The 19,363-nt window shown below is 42.9% G+C and overlaps 1 protein-coding gene across 5 annotated transcripts in view; it reads right to left on the bottom strand.

Annotated features, from left to right (window-relative positions):
* Nucleotides 1-19,363, bottom strand: part of LOC148012785 (DNA polymerase lambda-like) — a 56,257-nt gene that overhangs the window by 10,221 nt on the left and 26,673 nt on the right. For all 5 annotated transcript variants that reach the window (XM_087669027.1, XM_087669029.1, XM_087669026.1 and 2 more), the window contains 2 exons: nucleotides 11,020-11,460; nucleotides 10,775-10,930 (listed from right to left, as the gene is read on the bottom strand). In XM_087669027.1, coding sequence (XP_087525153.1) covers nucleotides 10,775-10,930; nucleotides 11,020-11,460 — 597 coding nt within the window. The remainder of the gene's footprint in view (nucleotides 1-10,774; nucleotides 10,931-11,019; nucleotides 11,461-19,363) is intronic.

The raw sequence follows: 19,363 nt of genomic DNA, 5'->3' as shown, positions 1-19,363 counted from the left end.
CTGGACCTCCATCATCCACTCCCTCCGCGGCCGATGGGATCAGGTGCAGGGCAATTCCAGGGCTTGTCAAGAGCTTCGTGGTCACTTCATGCGTACTTGGGGCGGGCAGGGTCTGTTCTTTGTGATGCAGGCAGGCAGCCCCATTTGGCGATATACCCCCCCCCCCCCCAAACGGCTTCTTGCCCCCATCCCCCCTAGACCGCCGTGAGAGGCTTGTATACATGATGTATTGGTGACTTTGCATCAGCTCCAGCTAGTTTGTTGAGCATGAGCACTCTGTTGTAATCAGTTTTTTTGAGTAATATAATCAGCCACATTTTACTTGAAAAAAAAGATGTACTTGAGGAGGCCCCTCTGGAGGATCTATACAGAGACTAGGAGTGAGCACGGTGGACTATTTTTAGGGCCCTTATCTCTCATCCTCGACATTCAATCTTTCAAAGTCTCCCCTCATTCATTGGCAGTTGTAGACGACCATGCTGACCTACAATTTACCATCACCTGCAGACATGATGTGATCCCTCCAGTGAGCAGCCACAAGAGATTCCCTAGATCTCACTTCACCAGATTGACAGTGATTGCCTCCTCAAATCATATCTAGTGGAGCCTGCACGAGATGGATCCTCACACACCCCTTGAGGAGTTTACAGCAGAGCTTGGCAGAGCATTTCACACCTCAACTACCATGTACATTCCCCACGCATGTCCCCATTCCACCCCTCCAAGCAAGAATGACCCACAAAACAGTTGGTATGACGAGGAGTGCAAGGAAACCCATCTTCATCTCTAGCAAGGCAAAGCATGAGGGACCTATACACACAGCCAGACATGCTCAGTCTTTCATCTCCTAGTCCAGTGGAAAAGGAGGGCTATCCAAATTGGAGCATGAATTCTACCAGCTATTCTTGGGGTAGGACAGCAAGGAGGCATGGAAGACATTCTAGGAGCCCCAAGTCCATACACCCATTACTTCTCCAAATATGTGGCATACATTTGCCACCTCACTATATCATATAACCAAACAAGCCTCTCTACCTCAACCATCAGAGGAAAGACCCATGTCATCCACCTTCTTCAGTACAGCCTGAGGGTTCAAGACACCATTGATAGACTCCAAAATGGCCAAGCCCAAGACAATGATGGACTAGTAGCAGAGCATCTATCACATGCTAGAGATATGTTCACACCCTTTCAGTCCACCTAATATGTCTACTTGGAGATTACAGTTTTCGGACCAAGATTTACTTTGAGAAGGGCAGCAAAGGATAGATTGACACAAGGCTATTTGGCCCTAGGGTTGATGGAGAGCCAATGCACACAGATATGGTTTTAGAAATCCCAGATGAAGCTCTAGCTCTTAGATACTTTGGACAGACTAGCACTTCTATATTGCGTCCCCATATGGAGATCAAGCCTCTATCATATGAGGAGAGCCACACAAGATCAACCACTATCCAAGAGAGAGGAGATATATGAGGGATGGGAGCACATGGAGAGACCATTAATACTAATAATTTCATGCATGATTTGAAGTAAGCCCTCTGTACTACATGAGATCATCAAAGGAGAGATGGAAGCACCACCCATGGTGGTGGCAAAGATCCTTTTCCAAATAGTGATTTTCCTACATAGCCTCTAGAACTTGCCGAGACAAAGATACTCCCAACTCACACTAGAGTCTTCTAGATAGCTAGCACTGCAAGGGGATACTGAGTGTTAGTATGCTCAGACAGAGGCATGGTTATGGCCACATGGATTACACATGGATCACCTCCCACCTCTATAGTACGGCTTGGATTGCCCTCACTTGGAACTCCGTCGAGAGGAGCTGAACCGCATCATTAGGATGGACATTATTCAACTATTGTAAACGCCCCGAACAACGTAGTATGCTTAACAATTATGATATTCGCTTGTTTTCGAGATTTAATATAAAAGAGAATGAACACTTAAAGCTGAAAATGAAAATTGCTCACAAAATTACAGCCATGAAAATGTAAAAGTAATGGAGACAAAATTGAGGGTTGAAGATGGGCAACCCCCCCCGAAGGAATGTATTTCTGCTCAACCCAAGTCCCTTAGGGAAGAGCTCAGTTACAATCAACCTGAGAGTGAGAAGAAGTAATTCTCACTCTCACAAGATCATGCAAAGATGTACAAACACACATGCATTATCTATTATGCAATGATAAGAACTGATTTCTTTACAATATGAGAGAAGAAAAAGGGAAATTCAGCCTTTCTCCATCGTTGATCAGCAGTACATGGATAGGGCTTACTTCTTGTAGCTAAAATGGAAGAAAGAGCTCGAGAAGGAGGTGCTGTAATGAATTTACAGGCTTGCTGTCTTGTAAAAAAAAGAGTGATAGAAGAGGGAATATGGAGGAATTTGATAATGGAGAAGTGGGGGATGATGATGGGGATGGATGGGGCCAGTTTCTGGCTATCTGTGGGTGCTGTTCATGAGTTTACAGCAAAGAAAAATGATGATGAATGAAGAAAAACGAGCTCTTATTTATAGGAGAGGGGAGAGCTAGTACAAAAGGGGAAAGTGGAGTAGCACAAGACAAGTGTCCAGCCACATGTCATGAGATGTGACAAGTGGTGGGACACTTGGAAACTTGTGTGACAAGTGTCTTGACACTTGTGTCTTCTCTATGGCCTTCCTTTCTGGGTTGAATACTGTCAAGAATAGAAACAACCAAATTTAGTAAGCACAGTCAGAGTACAGAACTTACTATTTTTAGAATGACATCCCTATTTTTTAGAACTAGCATTTTTAGGCTAATTCGAGGCTCCTAAAATTTAGGGACCTCCTAAAATTTAGGGATCTCCTAAAATTTAGGGACCCCCCCAATATGGGTATCATATAAAAGCTTTTTCCGTGTACATCGCAAAAATGGTATCCGAATCTTCATGTGACTTTCCTATGCAAAGAAATGTGCATTTCAAGCTTTCAGCCCACACATGCACATTATACAAGCATTTCATGATCATGCCATCTTGTTGATTGTAACTGTCTGTTCTGGTGGATCTAGCCCACACTTCAAGGCATCAATCCTTTCTGTGTGTGAGTCTAACCCTGATATGCGTGAGTTCTAGTCACAGGCGCCTAATCGGGTCATATAGGTGGAAGTGTGAACTATCTTTTCTCTAACCCACCGCGTGGGTCCACCATAACCTGTGACCACTCATCAGTGGCCAGCTCCAATGCACTTTTCTTTATATCTAATTAGTGCAAAGGAAATAAATTTAATAAATCATTATATAGACAAATTAATGAAAAAGGATACAAATTCTGTTTCTATAGAGTTGTGACAGCCCTCTGGCTTTTATTCAGCTGTCCTCAGCTGAAAAGCTTCTTGATATTGCTGGAGAATATTTGGGTAATCCTTCATGAATTTTTCATCTACCCACTGTGCATCTGTTGTGGGTAGATTCTTGAATTTTAGTAAGAATTTTCATGTCACAAGGCCACTTCTCGTGGTTCGATCCTTGAGAAACAAAATCTTTTCAGGTTCCAAGAGTTGCTCTGTTTCTTCAACTTCTGGGGGATCTTCAGTAATGGGTTCCTTTGGTTCTGGTCCTATGTAAGGTTTTAGCAAACTTACATGAAAAGCATTGTGTATTTTCCAATGAGTAGGAAGCTCAAGTCGATAAGAAACTTCATTTATTTTCTCAATCACTTTGAAGGGTCCAAAGTATCTACTGGAGAGCTTTGGAAAAGATGAATTTTGACCAGAACCTTGTTTGAGCCTGCTTTTATCAAACTTTAGCAAGACATATTGACCTTTTTCAAAAGCCAAATGTCTTCTTCGTTTATCTGCTTGCTTCTTTTGTCGCTCTTGGGCCACTTTGATAGTGGCTCGAACTTGATCCATTGTTGTTTTTAAATCTGAAGCAAACTCATCAGCAGCAAAAATCTTATCTTTAGTGCGAATAATTGGAGGAGGAATCACTTTACCCTGTACTATTTCATTTGGAGCTTTCCCTGTGGATGAGTGCACTGTATTGTTGTAAGCAAACTCCAATAATGGAAGATATTTCTCCCATTGTGACTTATGTTCACTAACATAAGCTTTCAACATATCCAAAAGAGTGAGATTCATCACCTCTGTTTGGCCGTCAGTTTGAGGATGAAAAGCTGAAGAGAACTTTAAAGTGGTTCCCAAATTCTCAAATAAAGCATGCCAAAAGTTACTTGTGAATTTAAAGTCTCTATCTGAAATGATCTCAGAAGGCATACCATGTAATCTGAAGATATGTTGAATGAAAAGTCTTGCAGCTTGTGCGGATTTCAATGTTTTATGACATGGAATAAAATGTGATTGTTTGCTGAATCTATCAATTATGACCCAAATCATATCATGACCTTGAGGTGTTCTTGGAATACCTGAGATGAAATCCATTGTGATAGATTCCCATGGATCTTTGGGCACTGGAAGAGGTTGTAACAATCCTGGAATCTTCTGCCTATCATATTTGGATTTTTGGCATACCAGACAAGCCTCAATGAAGTTATGTGTATCTTTTCGTAATGTTGGCCAATAAAAGTAGCGCTCAATTGCACTTAGAGTGGCTGCCCTCCCTCTATGCCCTGCATAAGGGGGTTCATGACTTTCTTTAAGCACCTTTTGTCGAACAGGAAGAGTGACACAAAGGCGATTGTTCATGAGAAGGTAACCGTCTTTGATGGAATAATCTGGATGAGAATCTCCTTGCTGTAAATTTGACCAAATTGCTGCAAAATCAGTATCTTCATCATAAGTATTCTTCATCATTTGAAAATCTTCATGATGAGCCACTGTAATAGTTGCAATGCGAGGCACTCTAGAAAGTGCATCAGCAACTACATTTTGTTTCCCTGGAGTGTACATAATTTGAAAATGAAACATAGACAAGAAATTTTCCTATCTTGCATGTTTCTCCTGCAAATGCTTTTGAGTCTTGAAATACTTCAAGCTTTGATGATCGGTTTTAATAAGGAATTCATTGCCTAAAAGATAATGTTTCCATATCTTTAAAGCATGAACCACTGCTAAGAGCTCCTTTTCATAAATGTCATACCTTTTCTCCACATCATTTAGACGGCGGCTTTCAAAGGCTACGGCATGGCCTTCTTGATTTAGCACTGCACCAATACAATCACCGCAAGCATCTGCTTCCACCACAAATGGTTTTACCAGATCTGGAATGATAAGAACAGGTCCAGAAGTAAGAGCTGCTTTCAGCCTTGTGAAGGCAGCCTTCTCTTTTTCCTTCCATTGGAAAGAGATCTTCTTCTTTGTAAGGTCATGAAGTGGAGAAGCCATATGTGCAAAATGCTTGATGAAGCGGCGGTAATAAGAACATAAGCCAAAAAATGATCGCACCTCATGTACATCACGAAGATGAGGCCATTCTTGGATTATCCTGATCTTTTCAGGATCCATCTGAATCCCTTCAGAAGAGATGACATGCCCAAGGTAATTTATTTTATGCATGAAAAATTCACTCTTTTTACCATTTACCAAGAGTTGATTTTGTTGTAGTAATTGTAGAACAATTTCCAAGTGTTGATGATGCTCCTCTTCATTTTTGCTAAAGACAAGAATATCATCAAAGAAAGTACCGACATATTGTCGATGCTCTCTAAAGATGCGCTCCATCATTCGATTAAAGGTGGCTGGTGCATTGGTTAATCCGAAAGGAACCACCAAGAATTCATAAAGACCGTATGAAGTGCGGAAAGTAGTTTTGTGTACATCTTGTGGTATTACCCTAATTTGATGATAACCACTCTTTAGATCAATGCGGCTGAAAACCTTTGAGCCTCCTAGACGATCCAAAATGTCGTCAATTCGAGGAATAGGAAACCGATTCTTCACAGTGATTTTGTTGAGGGCTCGATAATCAATGCACATCCTGAATGTGCCATCTTTCTTTTGAACAAGAAGAACTGGTGAACAAAATGGTGAGCTACTTGGCCTAATTAGCCCACGGTTGAGTAGGTCTTCGACTTGCTTTCTGATTTCTTCTTGTTGAGGACGGCTCACACGGTATGGTGCTATATTAGGAGGAGAACTGCCCGGGATAATATCAATATGATGGTCTTCTGGCCTTTCTGGGGGAAGCTGATAAGGAAGATCTTCCGAAAAACAATCTTTATACTTTTCCAAGAGCTGAAGTTGCTCTTGGTTTTCAGCATTCATATTATCTTTTACATCAGTGACATAAAGCAGACAACATTGAACACAATCCTTAATTGCTCTAGAGACTTGCATATGGCTTACCATGGGTATGGTGTCTCCAGAAACTCCAGCTTGGATCTCGTACTTCTTGCCTTTGTTGGTGAGTTCTACCTTCTTTTTCTGAGAGAAGATGGTTGAATCTACTCTATGATTCCAAGGCATGCCAAGAATCACATCGCAACCATCAAGGTCTCCGATACAGAAGGTATCTTCGTCACTGTAGCCTTGAATTTGAAACTTGAGCTTGCCAATGTAGGGTATCACAGTCTTCACTGTGTCACCTTCATCAGCATTTAAAGCTTGGTGAACTTCTGCCGGAGTGTCCATCTCTTCATTCTTTAATCCAAGCTCTTTAGCTAATTGCAAGGAAATGATATTTTCATTCGCCCCAAGATCTATCAAGAATAGTGCTTGCTTACCTTGTAACTGTCCCCAAGCTTTTAATAATTTGCGCGTCTCTGGAGTGTGAGTTGTGTTTGCAACTACATCACTGATAGCATTGATTTTCACTGGCGACTTAGGCTTGTTGTCAGAAACCTTGCTTTGTCCCTTGTTTGGACATTGCTTCGCTATGTGGCCTGTTTGTCCACATTTAAAGCACTTTCCTTCTTTCATGAAGCGTTGCTTTTCTTCTTCGGAAAGTTGCTTTGCTTGTGGGTATAGATTGGAGCGAAATTGAGGAGCATTAGGAGGTGCATAGGGCTTCATCTTCTTTTGATTTGATGGCTGCTTTTGTGACTGTTTTTGTCCTTCATTTGGGGCTGAATACTCCTCATCATCAGCTACTCTCTTCTTATCATTCTTTTGGAATGATTTGTTGCCATTGTGCTCCATTTCCCATGTCTCAGCATGGTCAATGAGTTCCCTGAGAATACTGAACTTGATCTTCTTTTCAAGTTGAGATAGTGACTTAGTCTTCTTCTTCTTCTTATGCCTTCGTCCATGCTCGGATCTTGAGGTTGAAGATGATGAAGTGCTTGATGGGGATGGAGATGGAGACGAGGGTGAAGAATGTCGACGCCTTTGACGATGATGAGGTCTTCCACGAGAAGGGTGTGACTCTTCATTACTAGAAGAGGATCCATCAGAATAGGCGCCAGATGACTTTGAAGAAGAGGATGAGCTTCGACACGATCTCTTTCTTTGTCTTGAAGTAGAATGGGACTGCCTCTTAAAAGTAGTTGGACTTCTTGATCGGCTCCTTTCATTGGTATGGCTTTGTCTCCTTGAAGTAGAGGGGCTTCTTTCCTTGAATTCTTTGGGATTCTCAACTTTTCTAGTTTGAGAAGTTGCTCACGAATTTGCTGATTCTCCTCTCTAAGACTTTGAATGGCTTGAAGGATAGCACTCGATTGATCCATTGAGACTAAAGAAAAAAAATATATGCTCAAGCACTCAATGCAAGGGCTGAAAACAAACAAACTTATAGTTGTAAGCACTACCAGTGTTGGGGGTGAGGACCGAGCCAAAGCTCTGATACCACTGTAAACGCCCCGAACAACGTAGTATGCTTAACAATTATGATATTCGCTTGTTTTCGAGATTTAATATAAAAGAGAATGAACACTTAAAGCTGAAAATGAAAATTGCTCACAAAATTACAGCCATGAAAATGTAAAAGTAATGGAGACAAAATTGAGGGTTGAAGATGGGCAACCCCCCCCCCGAAGGAATGTATTTCTGCTCAACCCAAGTCCCTTAGGGAAGAGCTCAGTTACAATCAACCTGAGAGTGAGAAGAAGTAATTCTCACTCTCACAAGATCATGCAAAGATGTACAAACACACATGCATTATCTATTATGCAATGATAAGAACTGATTTCTTTACAATATGAGAGAAGAAAAAGGGAAATTCAGCCTTTCTCCATCGTTGATCAGCAGTACATGGATAGGGCTTACTTCTTGTAGCTAAAATGGAAGAAATAGCTCGAGAAGGAGGTGCTGTAATGAATTTACAGGCTTGCTGTCTTGTAAAAAAAAGAGTGATAGAAGAGGGAATATGGAGGAATTTGATAATGGAGAAGTGGGGGATGATGATGGGGATGGATGGGGCCAGTTTCTGGCTATCTGTGGGTGCTGTTCATGAGTTTACAGCAAAGAAAAATGATGATGAATGAAGAAAAACGAGCTCTTATTTATAGGAGAGGGGAGAGCTAGTACAAAAGGGAAAAGTAGCACAAGACAAGTGTCCAGCCACATGTCATGAGATGTGACAAGTGGTGGGACACTTGGAAACTTGTGTGACAAGTGTCTTGACACTTGTGTCTTCTCTATGGCCTTCCTTTCTGGGTTGAATACTGTCAAGAATAGAAACAACCAAATTTAGTAAGCACAGTCAGAGTACAGAACTTACTATTTTTAGAATGACATCCCTATTTTTTAGGACTAGCATTTTTAGGCTAATTCGAGGCTCCTAAAATTTAGGGACCTCCTAAAATTTAGGGATCTCCTAAAATTTAGGGACCCCCCCAATATGGGTATCATATGAAAGCTTTTTCCGTGTACATCGTAAAAATGGTATCCGAATCTTCATGTGACTTTCCTATGCAAAGAAATGTGTATTTCAAGCTTTCAGCCCACACATGCACATTATACAAGCATTTCATGATCATGCCATCTTGTTGATTGTAACTGTCTGTTCTGGTGGATCTAGCCCACACTTCAAGGCATCAATCCTTTCTGTGTGCGAGTCTAACCCTGATATGCGTAAGTTCTAGTCACAGGCGCCCAATCGGGTCATATAGGTGGAAGTGTGAACTATCTTTTCTCTAACCCACCACGTGGGTCCACCATAACCTGTGACCACTCATCAGTGGCCAGCTCCAATGCATTTTTCTTTATATCTAATTAGTGCAAAGGAAATAAATTTAATAAATCATTATATAGACAAATTAATGAAAAAGGATACAAATTCTGTTTCTATAGAGTTGTGACAACTATACACAGCCAGCACATGGCTGACACCTACTAAGGATCTAGGGATGAAGATGGCTTTCTTCTAAAAGCATCTTCTACACATACCTCCTGATGGCTTTGTTATCCGTCCAAGATAACATGGATACACACTTGTCTCGTGGTGTACCATGAGCCATTCGACAGCTCCATACATCCTCACACAAACTATGGATTGAGACAAGCAGATACGACGTACACTCCCTCCTCCTGGAGGACAAGATTTGCCAGCTCTGTGAGTTCAAGCCAGAGACAAAGGAGCACTACATATGCAGATGCCCAGTATATCATGAGATCAAAGGATGCTTCCATTGCCTATTTAGAGAGGGATTTGGGGCATTATCCAAGATGATGGACTTTCCAGATCAAAGATGTCTCGAGCTCTTCTTACTGGAGCTGCACCAACATAGAGAGCACCTCTTACAGACTCAGAAGTAGGCACATGGAGAGACACACCAATGTATACTCATAGAGTTCTACAAAAAGCATTGACCACTCCTACCACAAAGCCCCATCAGACCAACTAGTGACCCCACCCTGAGTCACCCTAGAAACAGCCACCAAGAGATGCAAAGCCCATCGTCATGCCCAGTTGGTCCATGCCCCCGTAGGAGGCATTATCTACAAATACAAAGGATACTACATCGCCATCGGGGAACCATATCTTGCCACTTCAGCCTCTCTATGCTAGATAGACCCATGAGAGAGAATCTCAGGATGAGAGTACCCTCAAAGTAGTTCCACATTGTATCTGGTTTACACATTGTTTTCATCAGCTATGTATTGTTTATTATCCATTTAGTTAGTCATAGAATTAGATGACAACTATTTTGGGACTTTGGAAATTTCCCTACTTTCAAATGTAACATTTTGGTCTCAAGGCCAATTTGGCCTTTTGTAGACATTAGTATAACTTTCTTTCCCTGCGCCAACCCCCCCCGGCCGAAAAAACACCCTCCCAAAAGAAAAAGAGAAGAATCTAGTAATAAGCAAGAGGCTTCTTCTCAATGCCCCCATGCAGTAAAACAAGAGATGTTATAGTGAACCTAAGCTCACAAGCAATAAATAGACTTAGGGTGTTTAACTTAAAATATGTAAGTATAGCATGTGAGTTCATCAAGAGGGGTTTTTTAAGTCAAAATTTGAAGAAAAATTTAAAGCCAAAATTTTTGAAGTCAAAATTGGAAGAAAACTGCACAAGATTATATTTGCAGAGGAGTTTTTTAAAGCAATTTTGAAAAAACAAGCAAGTTCCTAAAGCAAGAGGGCTTCCAGATGGAGAAGTACAACTACCAGGATACATCAGAATAGAACTTCCAGATGGAGAAGTACAAGATAAACCCTATATATATAGAACTATGAGGATACATCAGAATAAGAAGTCTAATACAAGAGCTCAGTAAATAGCCAGTCTGGCAGGTTGTAATACCTTCAGGAAAGAGTATAAAAGAGCACAGCAATCTTTCATGTGGATAGTATTAGCTTCTGAAGTGATCATAATAGCTCATTGAAAATTGTCAAAAGCACTTGAACATTGGGTATGACAGCCATATCAAACAATTTTGACATTAGCTTAAGTTCAGTTATTCTACCTTGGGATCAGCATTCAAAGCATCAAGCTTCTGAAGTCTTCCTGTGGCCAATATCTCCTTAACCTTCTCAACCATGGACTTTCCTATTCCTCGCAAGTTCTGTAATTCCTCAGGCTTTGATATTTGAAATGGTAGCCTCTCAAGGTTAATTGCTGCCTGCATTAAAAAACATTAGTTTTTTGGTCCTGTCTCTCTATAAAAACAAAAAGATTCAGCCTAATTGATCTTTCTAAGCAAGAACTAACCTTTCGATAAGTTAGAGCCCTCCATTCATCTCCAAGAACAGACTCATAAATGTCCCACATTTCCCTAAGAAATCTCGTAATATGATTGTTTAAGGAAGGGCGTTCTTGCATCTCCTCAATCTTTTCATGAGCTTTGAAGTCACCCTGTGTATGGCTATTTTCACCATCTAGATCTAAGTCAGCCTCAAAACTATCCATCTCATTCTGCAGGCCATGTGTCTTAGTTATTGCATGTGAACTCTCAATTTCCTTGCAAATGTGATCCTTTTTCATTTCCTCAGATGTCATGGCTGCAGTCAATTGAACTGCAGAGTTGTCTGACATAGCAACAATCTTACAACGAGGCCAATGTGTACATGCATATTCAAGATAGTACAGCTCACATGGAAGTAGTCTGCCTTCTTTCAATGAATGCTCAATCCACTCGTACTTTAAAAACATCTGTCAAACAACACATCCTACCAAATGAGTACAACAACGTTTCCACAAGCAATCACCCATTCTTCTGATAAATTTTCAGCAAGCTTGATGGAAACTCTTTGTACATTCTATCAAATAAGTACAAAAAAATGTCTACAAGAAATCACCCAAAGTTTCTAATAAATCTTCAGCAAGCTTGATAAGAGCCTTTAGTACAACCAACTTTACAAAGACAGAAGATAGTTAGGACAGGGTTCCATATATAAAACACTTGGAAGGAAAGATCGATTTTTGAAAACAAATGATAATAGACAGGAGAATACACTTCAAACAGAAGAGGAACATCAGAACTGATTATGGAAACTAAGCAAATGATGTTTAAAGATTGTCTAGACATTGATCATTATGTTTGTAGGTTTGAGATATCTTTGTAAAATTGTGTTAGCTGAGGACCAAGAAACAGATGAGAGACCAAAGGCTAGTTGCAGTTGTTGGGTGTTTTCCAGAACTTGTATTGGCTAAGTGAAGAGAGGAGACATCTTGAAACTTTGGTCTATCCATTGGTATTGATACTCCGAGGATGACAAAAAGAAGGGCCCCAAGTATGGATGTTCATTTACCAGAAATGGTCCATGGTCAATGGCCAATGTTGGACGTAACAAAACAATGGATCGTTTGATGAAGCTTGCAGCTCAAGCTCTCAAGCTTTATTAAAAATAAGGGCAATTGTTGGAAACCTCCTTGATCATGCTTAAAGATAATATGTGCATCTGCCCTCTCCTGATCCACTTTGTTTTAACCTTTGAGATAAAAAGATAGCAGCACACTGATGATCAAAATCTTCTCCACTATGTTTGTTATGTTACATCCTTCGGCATCATGGGATGGGCACCCACATCATTCACCATTGACACTAACCATTTGGTCACTAGGGATCACTAGGTGTGAACATGCCCTAAAAGTTACGACAGCTAAAGGGCCTTGTAGTGTAAACACACTTAGGGCACTTTAAGGTTAGGGTGGTTAACTTTTATAAAAAGACCTATGGCTCATTTGTGCACTTTATCAAGTGATCACCACACTTGGACTCCAGACCCTTGGCACTTTACCTACACACCTCTATTGGTGTGTTGGTGGTATGCCAACTCTTGTGGTAAAGCCTTGGCCCATTGCCAACTCTTGCAATAGAGGCTTGGCTCCCAACCTTGAGGGTGAGCTTTTTTGGCTCTATGGCTTGAAGGTGAATCTAATGTACATCTCACTATGTTTCTCTTTATGCTTGCATGGCTTTTGTGATGTCATATGGGCAGGTTGGAGATCTATGGGGGGCTCCATATCCCATACCTTCTCCAGCGAGTTAGCCTCAATGCCCAATCATATTATCAGCCATTGCAATAGATACCCAATACAGAACCTTACAAGATTTTACAATTCCATTCAGTGGGAGCCATGGTTCCTTCTCTTCTTCTGTTATTTACTTCCATAGACCTTTCTAATCAAGAAATGAATAATCCTAAACTTCCAAGCTTAGCAGTTGTTCTTATCAAGATTCTCAATGACCAGCTATGATGAATTACTGGGCATTCTTTGTAATCACAACCAAAATCAAAAATTTCATAATGAAGGCGGGTGGTCTGCCTACTAGTAAAATGCAGCAATCTCAGAAGGTAGATGACATTCAGAAACAAAATGCAAGGCTGGTGATGAGGGCGACTGCTGCAGGAGTGAGCTACGATGCTGGCAGCCTGATACAGCAGAAAATGCAGGTTTATCTGATGGAGAAGACTATGGCAAATGGCCAGAAACAAGTCACCTATGTGAGAAAGGCTCATGAGCAGCTGGGTGGCCTGTTTGTTGAGTGAAAGCAGAACTTAAACGGAACCCTTCAAATCAGGTCCCCTATGTAGAAGATGCTGTGGACAGCAGATAGGCACTTGGTGAAGCCTCCATGAACTGGTGATGTCCTCCAGGAAGGGGTGGGGGCAGTACTTTGAGGGAGAGAGCTCAAGGCTGGTTGGTGTAGAGTGAGGGATTGGGGATGCACCAACACAGACTCCTATTTATAGAGGGTTCGTCCTACTATAAAAAATATGCCATTTATTTTTTATAGTTTAGCATTAATTGTTTTTTTGCGCTGTTTTCAAGGAGACCACATGAATCTCGAGGATTGAGGAGTTAACATGTATGTGGCTATGCAAATTTTGACAAGGTACAAAATTTGTTTCATTGATGTTGTCAACACATTGCTTACTTGTGTTCTATGGCTTCGAGAGGTTTACATATTGTACGTTAGAGGTTAATAAAAAATGATTATGATCGAGTGCAAACCCTAATATTAGTGGCTCAACATCCCCTCTCCGGCCCAAAAAGGATTGTGTCTAAGATGGTACGTAAGTCACCTCTACCCTCTTTTCATAACTGAAAGATCCCACCCCAAACTAGATAGGGCATTGGTCAACGGGTGCACATCAACTAGCCAATTAACCCACCAAGTCTATAGAGGCAATATAGATATCTTCTTTCAAGTAGCCTGTGTCACATGTGCAGTTTGGATCCTAGGGGGACTTTTAGCTCACCTCTGCCCTACGGAGGTCCAAGGTACCTTGTATCATCTTCATCACTATACATCTCCATCTTTATTGGAGCACTCATTAATACTGTGTTTATCGCATTGTCAAACTTTTGTGTTTCTTTATGTCATATTCATCATGTAACAGCAGCAATCAATGTCATATTCAAGACAGATCCCAAAATGCAGCAACAGCAGCAATCCATCACGTAGGCTGATAACATGGGCAGCAATTGAGGGAGCGAAAAGCAATCTTCTCAGCAATAGGATGCTAGTGAAGACTCTAGGCAGCAAAACGCAAGGTATGCTGGCTGGATAGCAGCTTGCTGCTTCACAGACATCAGATGATCAAGAAAATGATCATGTCATCTATCAAGGCTTCTTGGCAGCAAATATGCTGGCTATAGGATGAAAACCATAGGTTGCACTGCTCCAAAGACAAGCGACGGGAGATCAGCAGGGCAGCACTGTAGGACAGCAGACAATGACCTACATGCTGATGGTGACAGCTCCAGCAGACCAAGGGCAGCAGCTCTAAAGGGAAGCAAACATGCCAGGCAGCACCTCCAACAGCAGGGTAGCAACTGCTTCAGATAGTGACAGCTCCTAATGCATGTGTGGAAGACTGAAGGAGTGATGAGTGGCTGATGGCTGAAAAAGCAAGAATGCAGGATGACTGAACGATGCCCACATGTCCCTTGATAGGGGACTTTTGGGCAGTTCTCCTGTTGTCCCAAATAAATACCTTTGTTCATAAACACTTCTTTTTGGGGCTGCTTTTGTGGAGTATAATTAGGCTAAAATGCATGATAATTTTCCGTTAATACAAGTATTTAATTTTAGTGGTCAACAAAGTATGGGGCTCAAGCCAATCAATGCACATAAAGAGGGGGCTAGAGCCAAGTGGGTGATAAAATTACAGATCAAACCAGTAAATAGTTACTCTTTTGTGGGGGGTGGGGTTGTTGATTTTGTGTGCGTGTGTGTGTGTGTGTGTGTGTGATATTAACATCTGCAAAAGGCAAATGTGGCCTGTGAGACAAAGCCAACATCCGGTTGTACATCTATGTCGAATGTCATCTCATCATGAAGTAAAAGAAAAATACATCCTAGTATAAGGCTAACATCTAAAGATCTCTAAGTCTAAAAACTGTATGTACAAGGTATCTAGCTGTTATACAGTGTCATTTCCTGGACAGTCGTCAGCAGTCGGACAGCAGGCAGGTACAGGTGCCACGTGGCACAGCAGGTACAGGCGTCCCAGTTTGCTGCAGTCGGACAGATTCTGCAGTATTTTATGTGCAGTCGGCTGCATTTAATGCAGCCGACCTGCTGCTGTGATTGCTATTCTTTTTGGCTATTTATAGCCAGTTGGTGGCACACTCCAATCATTCATTATTCAGTGATTTCAGATTCTGATCTTGAGATCTGTTGGCTGAGACAGACTATGCTCGGGCTGATGGAGATCGAGGTCATCAAGTCGGAGACATACGCAGATATTTCCTCTGCCCCCTCTCTGTATTTCTGCACTCTTATACAGCATACTACACCACAGATTTTCTGCGTTTACACTGTCTCCTTTTCTCTCTCTCTCTTCTCTCTGTGTTCACTCTCTGTGTTCTCTCTCTCTCTTCTCTCTGTGTTCACTCTCTCTCAGTCTTTGTCCTACGCTTCCGCATCGCTGCACTCTGACATGGTATCAGAGCCGTGAAGATGGACTGACTAAGGGCTGAACCTATTTGAAGAGGAGATTTCAGCGCGACACAAGGCTGCGTTTCCAGGTTTCGAGGGCGAGCGGGAAGGCTGCGCATCGGATCATGGCTGAAGCAAGCATGGGCGTGCGGGAAAGGAGTCTAATCGGTAAATTTGCTGCAGGTTATTGCTGTTCGAAGGGGAGGAAGGCTGCGTTTGAGGCCTTCCATTGCAGATTTTACCTTTTCATCGCCTCTGGCAAGTAAAGAAGGTTTGGGCAGTGGAGGAATCAGTCCTAGAAGGCTGCATTTTCATAGTCAGAGGGGGCTGCTTTTGCGTTTGTGCAGGTATTGCAGGTTAACATGTCTACAGAGACTAATTTGGAGTTTCAGGCGATCATGGACAGAAAGGTACCTGTCCTACCGGCTCTTTCAACAGATCAAAAGCTTGATGGTGACAATTACCGCATCTGGCGGGTGATGATGTTGGCCATTTTAGAGTCTTATGTTTTGGCGGAACTGGTGATGGAGGAGATTAACAGGCCCTCGGTGAGGGATGAGTCCAAACTCTCTTCCAATGCTCGTGCAGAGTTGACCAAGGCCCAATCTCATTGGGAGAAATTGAATGCTAGGATTCGATATTTTCTGTTTCTGTCTTGCACCACAGCCGTGATAGCTCACATTGAGCACTTAACGGTGGCTCGTGAGATATGGCTGGAGCTCGATCAGATGTACAACCGGATGACCCTAATGAAGAGGGTTTCTTTGGAGGTGCAGATGCGGACTTTGTCTGTGAATAAGTCTTCTTCGCTTCGAGAACACATCAACAAGCTTCGGTAGCTTCAGATGCAAGTTCATAATGCGGGGAAGCCTATTTCCTCCGAAGACATGGTGATCACTTTACTATCCCAGTTGCCGCTACGATTCGGTACTTTTTATTCCGCTCTTATTGCTTCAGGGCGGGAGTCGACTCTTCGGTGGGAAGAGTTGGTTCCTATGGTCTTAGACCAGGAGAAACAATTGAAGGGACAAAATGCTTTCAAATCGGAGGCATTGGTTGGTCAAGCCTCTCAGAAGAAGGGGAAGGACCAAGGAGGACAACAAATCCAAGAAGGACAAGGAGAAGGAATCAACTTGCCATATTTGTGGAAAAACCAGTCACTAGAAGAAGGATCGCCCCGACAAAGACAAGAAGGATACCAAGAAGAAGGACACGAAGGACTCTAGAGCGGTGGCTGCACCCTCATTAGCTACTTTTCTTCACTTAGCAGTCATTGAGGACTCTACACCGACAACTTCTAATGCTGCGATGACAACTCCCTAGGCTCGAGAGTGGATTGTGGACAGTGGTGCCTCACGGCACGAGACTCCTTCCGTTGGTGTTGCCCATTTGCGACTTTCGCATGGGTAAATTCTCATTGGAGATGGCTCTTCTGTGTCTATTGCTGCGCGGGGTAAGATGCAGCTTATTCTAGATGGACGTGGTGGTACCCCACACCTCTAAGGTGTTGCATATGCCAGGATTAGGGTATCATTTACTTTCGGTTCATAAGATTTGTGCTCTTGGCCTCTTGGTGGAGTTTGACAGTGATACTGTTCGAGTCCTTGATCGTGGATCGAGGAAGGTTCTCTCTGCAGGGTATGAGAAGAATGGAATCTACAAATTGAAGTCTTCTTTAGCTTGCTCTTCTCTTTTTATTACTTCTCAGACACAGTCCGAGCTATGGCATGCTCAGTTTGGCCACCTGAACTTCGTGTACCTGCGGAAGGCGTCACAAGGGTCGTTTGTCCGAGGCTTGCCGGACATGGTGGTGAGCCATCAGCCATGTGTCTCCTGCATTTGTGGGAAACTGCATCGGGATGCGATTCCCAACAAAGCTTCTAGGAGGTCTACTTCCCCCACGGAGCTCGTATCTACGTATCTTTATGGCCCGATGAGGACCAAGTCCCTGAAGGGAAGCTTGTACTTCATGTTGATCGTAGATGACTACAATAGGATGATTTGGGCCAATTTCTTGACTTTGAAGTCGAAGGCTTTCTCTCATTTCAAGGATTGGCTTCTTTTTTAGGAGAACCGTTTTGGCCAGCGAGACTGAAGACCTTGCATTCAGACATGGGAGGTGAATGTATGTCTAATGAGTTTGCTCATTTTTTTGCAGATAGGGGCATTCACCAGGAGTTTGCTAACACCAACACTCCCTAAGAGAATGGCATTTTGGAGCGGAAGAACTGAAGTGTGATCGAGATGGCACGCACCATGATGGAGCACCGACAGACACCTCAGTTTTTGTGGACCGAGGCAGTGGCTACTGCAGTTCACATCCTTAATCGATCTCCCACTTCGGCCATTGACAGGATAACACCTTTTGAAGCTTACTTCGGGACTAAGCCTGATGTCTCTTATTTCAGGATCTTTGGGTGTGAAGCTTATATGCACATTCCGAACACGCAGCGTGATAAGTTCGAGGCGGCTTCCCGACGACAGGTTTTTGTTGGCTATAGCTCCCAATCCCAATGTTATCGTTTGTTTGATCCCGTTAAGCGAGATGTCTACACGAGCCCAGATGTGCGGTTCGTGGAAGTACCGGTCACAGAGAGGGGTGAGGAGCACCCCGTCCTTGGAGATCCAGGGGAGAGTTGGCCTCCCAAGACAGTTTCCTTGAAGCCAGAGCCTCTTGATGGAGATTCTTCTTCGGATTTAGAGTCTTCTCTTCCACTGACCACCCTCGAGGAGCTTCCGTCGGTGGATGTTCCTGAGGCTTCAGCAGATGGAGAGCGACGGGGCAAGATTCGTCCTCCTCGTTGGGCCCGTGATACACTCCGAGATCAGGGATTGAGGGGGTCCTTAAGGAGTGGGAACCGCAGGATGGACCGCGGAGATCACGGAGGAATCAGGCACATTCTTCGGAGCTTTTCTGCTCCAACTATTGTTTACTCACCCGTGTTATGCAGGATCGAGAGCCCACTTCAGTGAAGGAGGCTTTGCAGTCTGATCATTGGCGGAAGGCCATGGAAGCCAAGTTGGAGGCTATTGAGAGGAATGGCACTTGGTCTCTTGTGCCTCGTCCCTCTCACAAGAAGGTGATTGGTGTCAAGGGGGTCTTCAAGACCAAGTATCTTAGCGATGGTTCTTTGGACAAGCACAAGGCTCGCCTTGTTGCTAAAGGTTTTGCTCAGCGCCCGGGTATTGATTTCCATGATACTTTTTCCCCCACTGCTCGTATGGCCACTATTCGAGCTGTTCTTGCCTTGGCTGGTCATAGAAGATGGCCTGTTTATCAATTGGATATAAAGTCGGCCTTTTTGAATAGTGAATTGCAGGAGGAGATCTATGTTGAGCAACCTCCTGGCTTTGGATCCTCGGATGGGAAAGTTTATAGGTTGAAGAAGGCCTTGTATGGCCTCAAGCAGGCTCCGCGTGCATGGAACGAGAAGATTGACTCGTTTCTTCAGTCGAAGTTGGGATATCCGCGCTCCAAGGCCGATCCGCAGCTTGTGTTGTATGTTGATGATTTGATTTTGACAGGGGATCATGCACAGAAGGCCTGAGAGACCAAGACAGCTTTATATCAGGCATTCGGGATGACGGATTTGGGGCTTCTTCATTTCTTCTTGGGTCACAAGATTTATCAGTCTCAAAGGGGGATTTTCATCTCTCAGCAAA

The sequence above is a fragment of the Lygodium microphyllum genome, chromosome 27, assembly GCF_053477565.2.
Source record: "Lygodium microphyllum isolate KBCC chromosome 27, Lygodium_microphyllum_v1.1.10, whole genome shotgun sequence".
NCBI lineage: Eukaryota > Viridiplantae > Streptophyta > Polypodiopsida > Schizaeales > Lygodiaceae > Lygodium > Lygodium microphyllum.
Note: the sequence above shows the minus strand (reverse complement) of the source record. Positions and strands in the feature narration are given on the sequence as shown.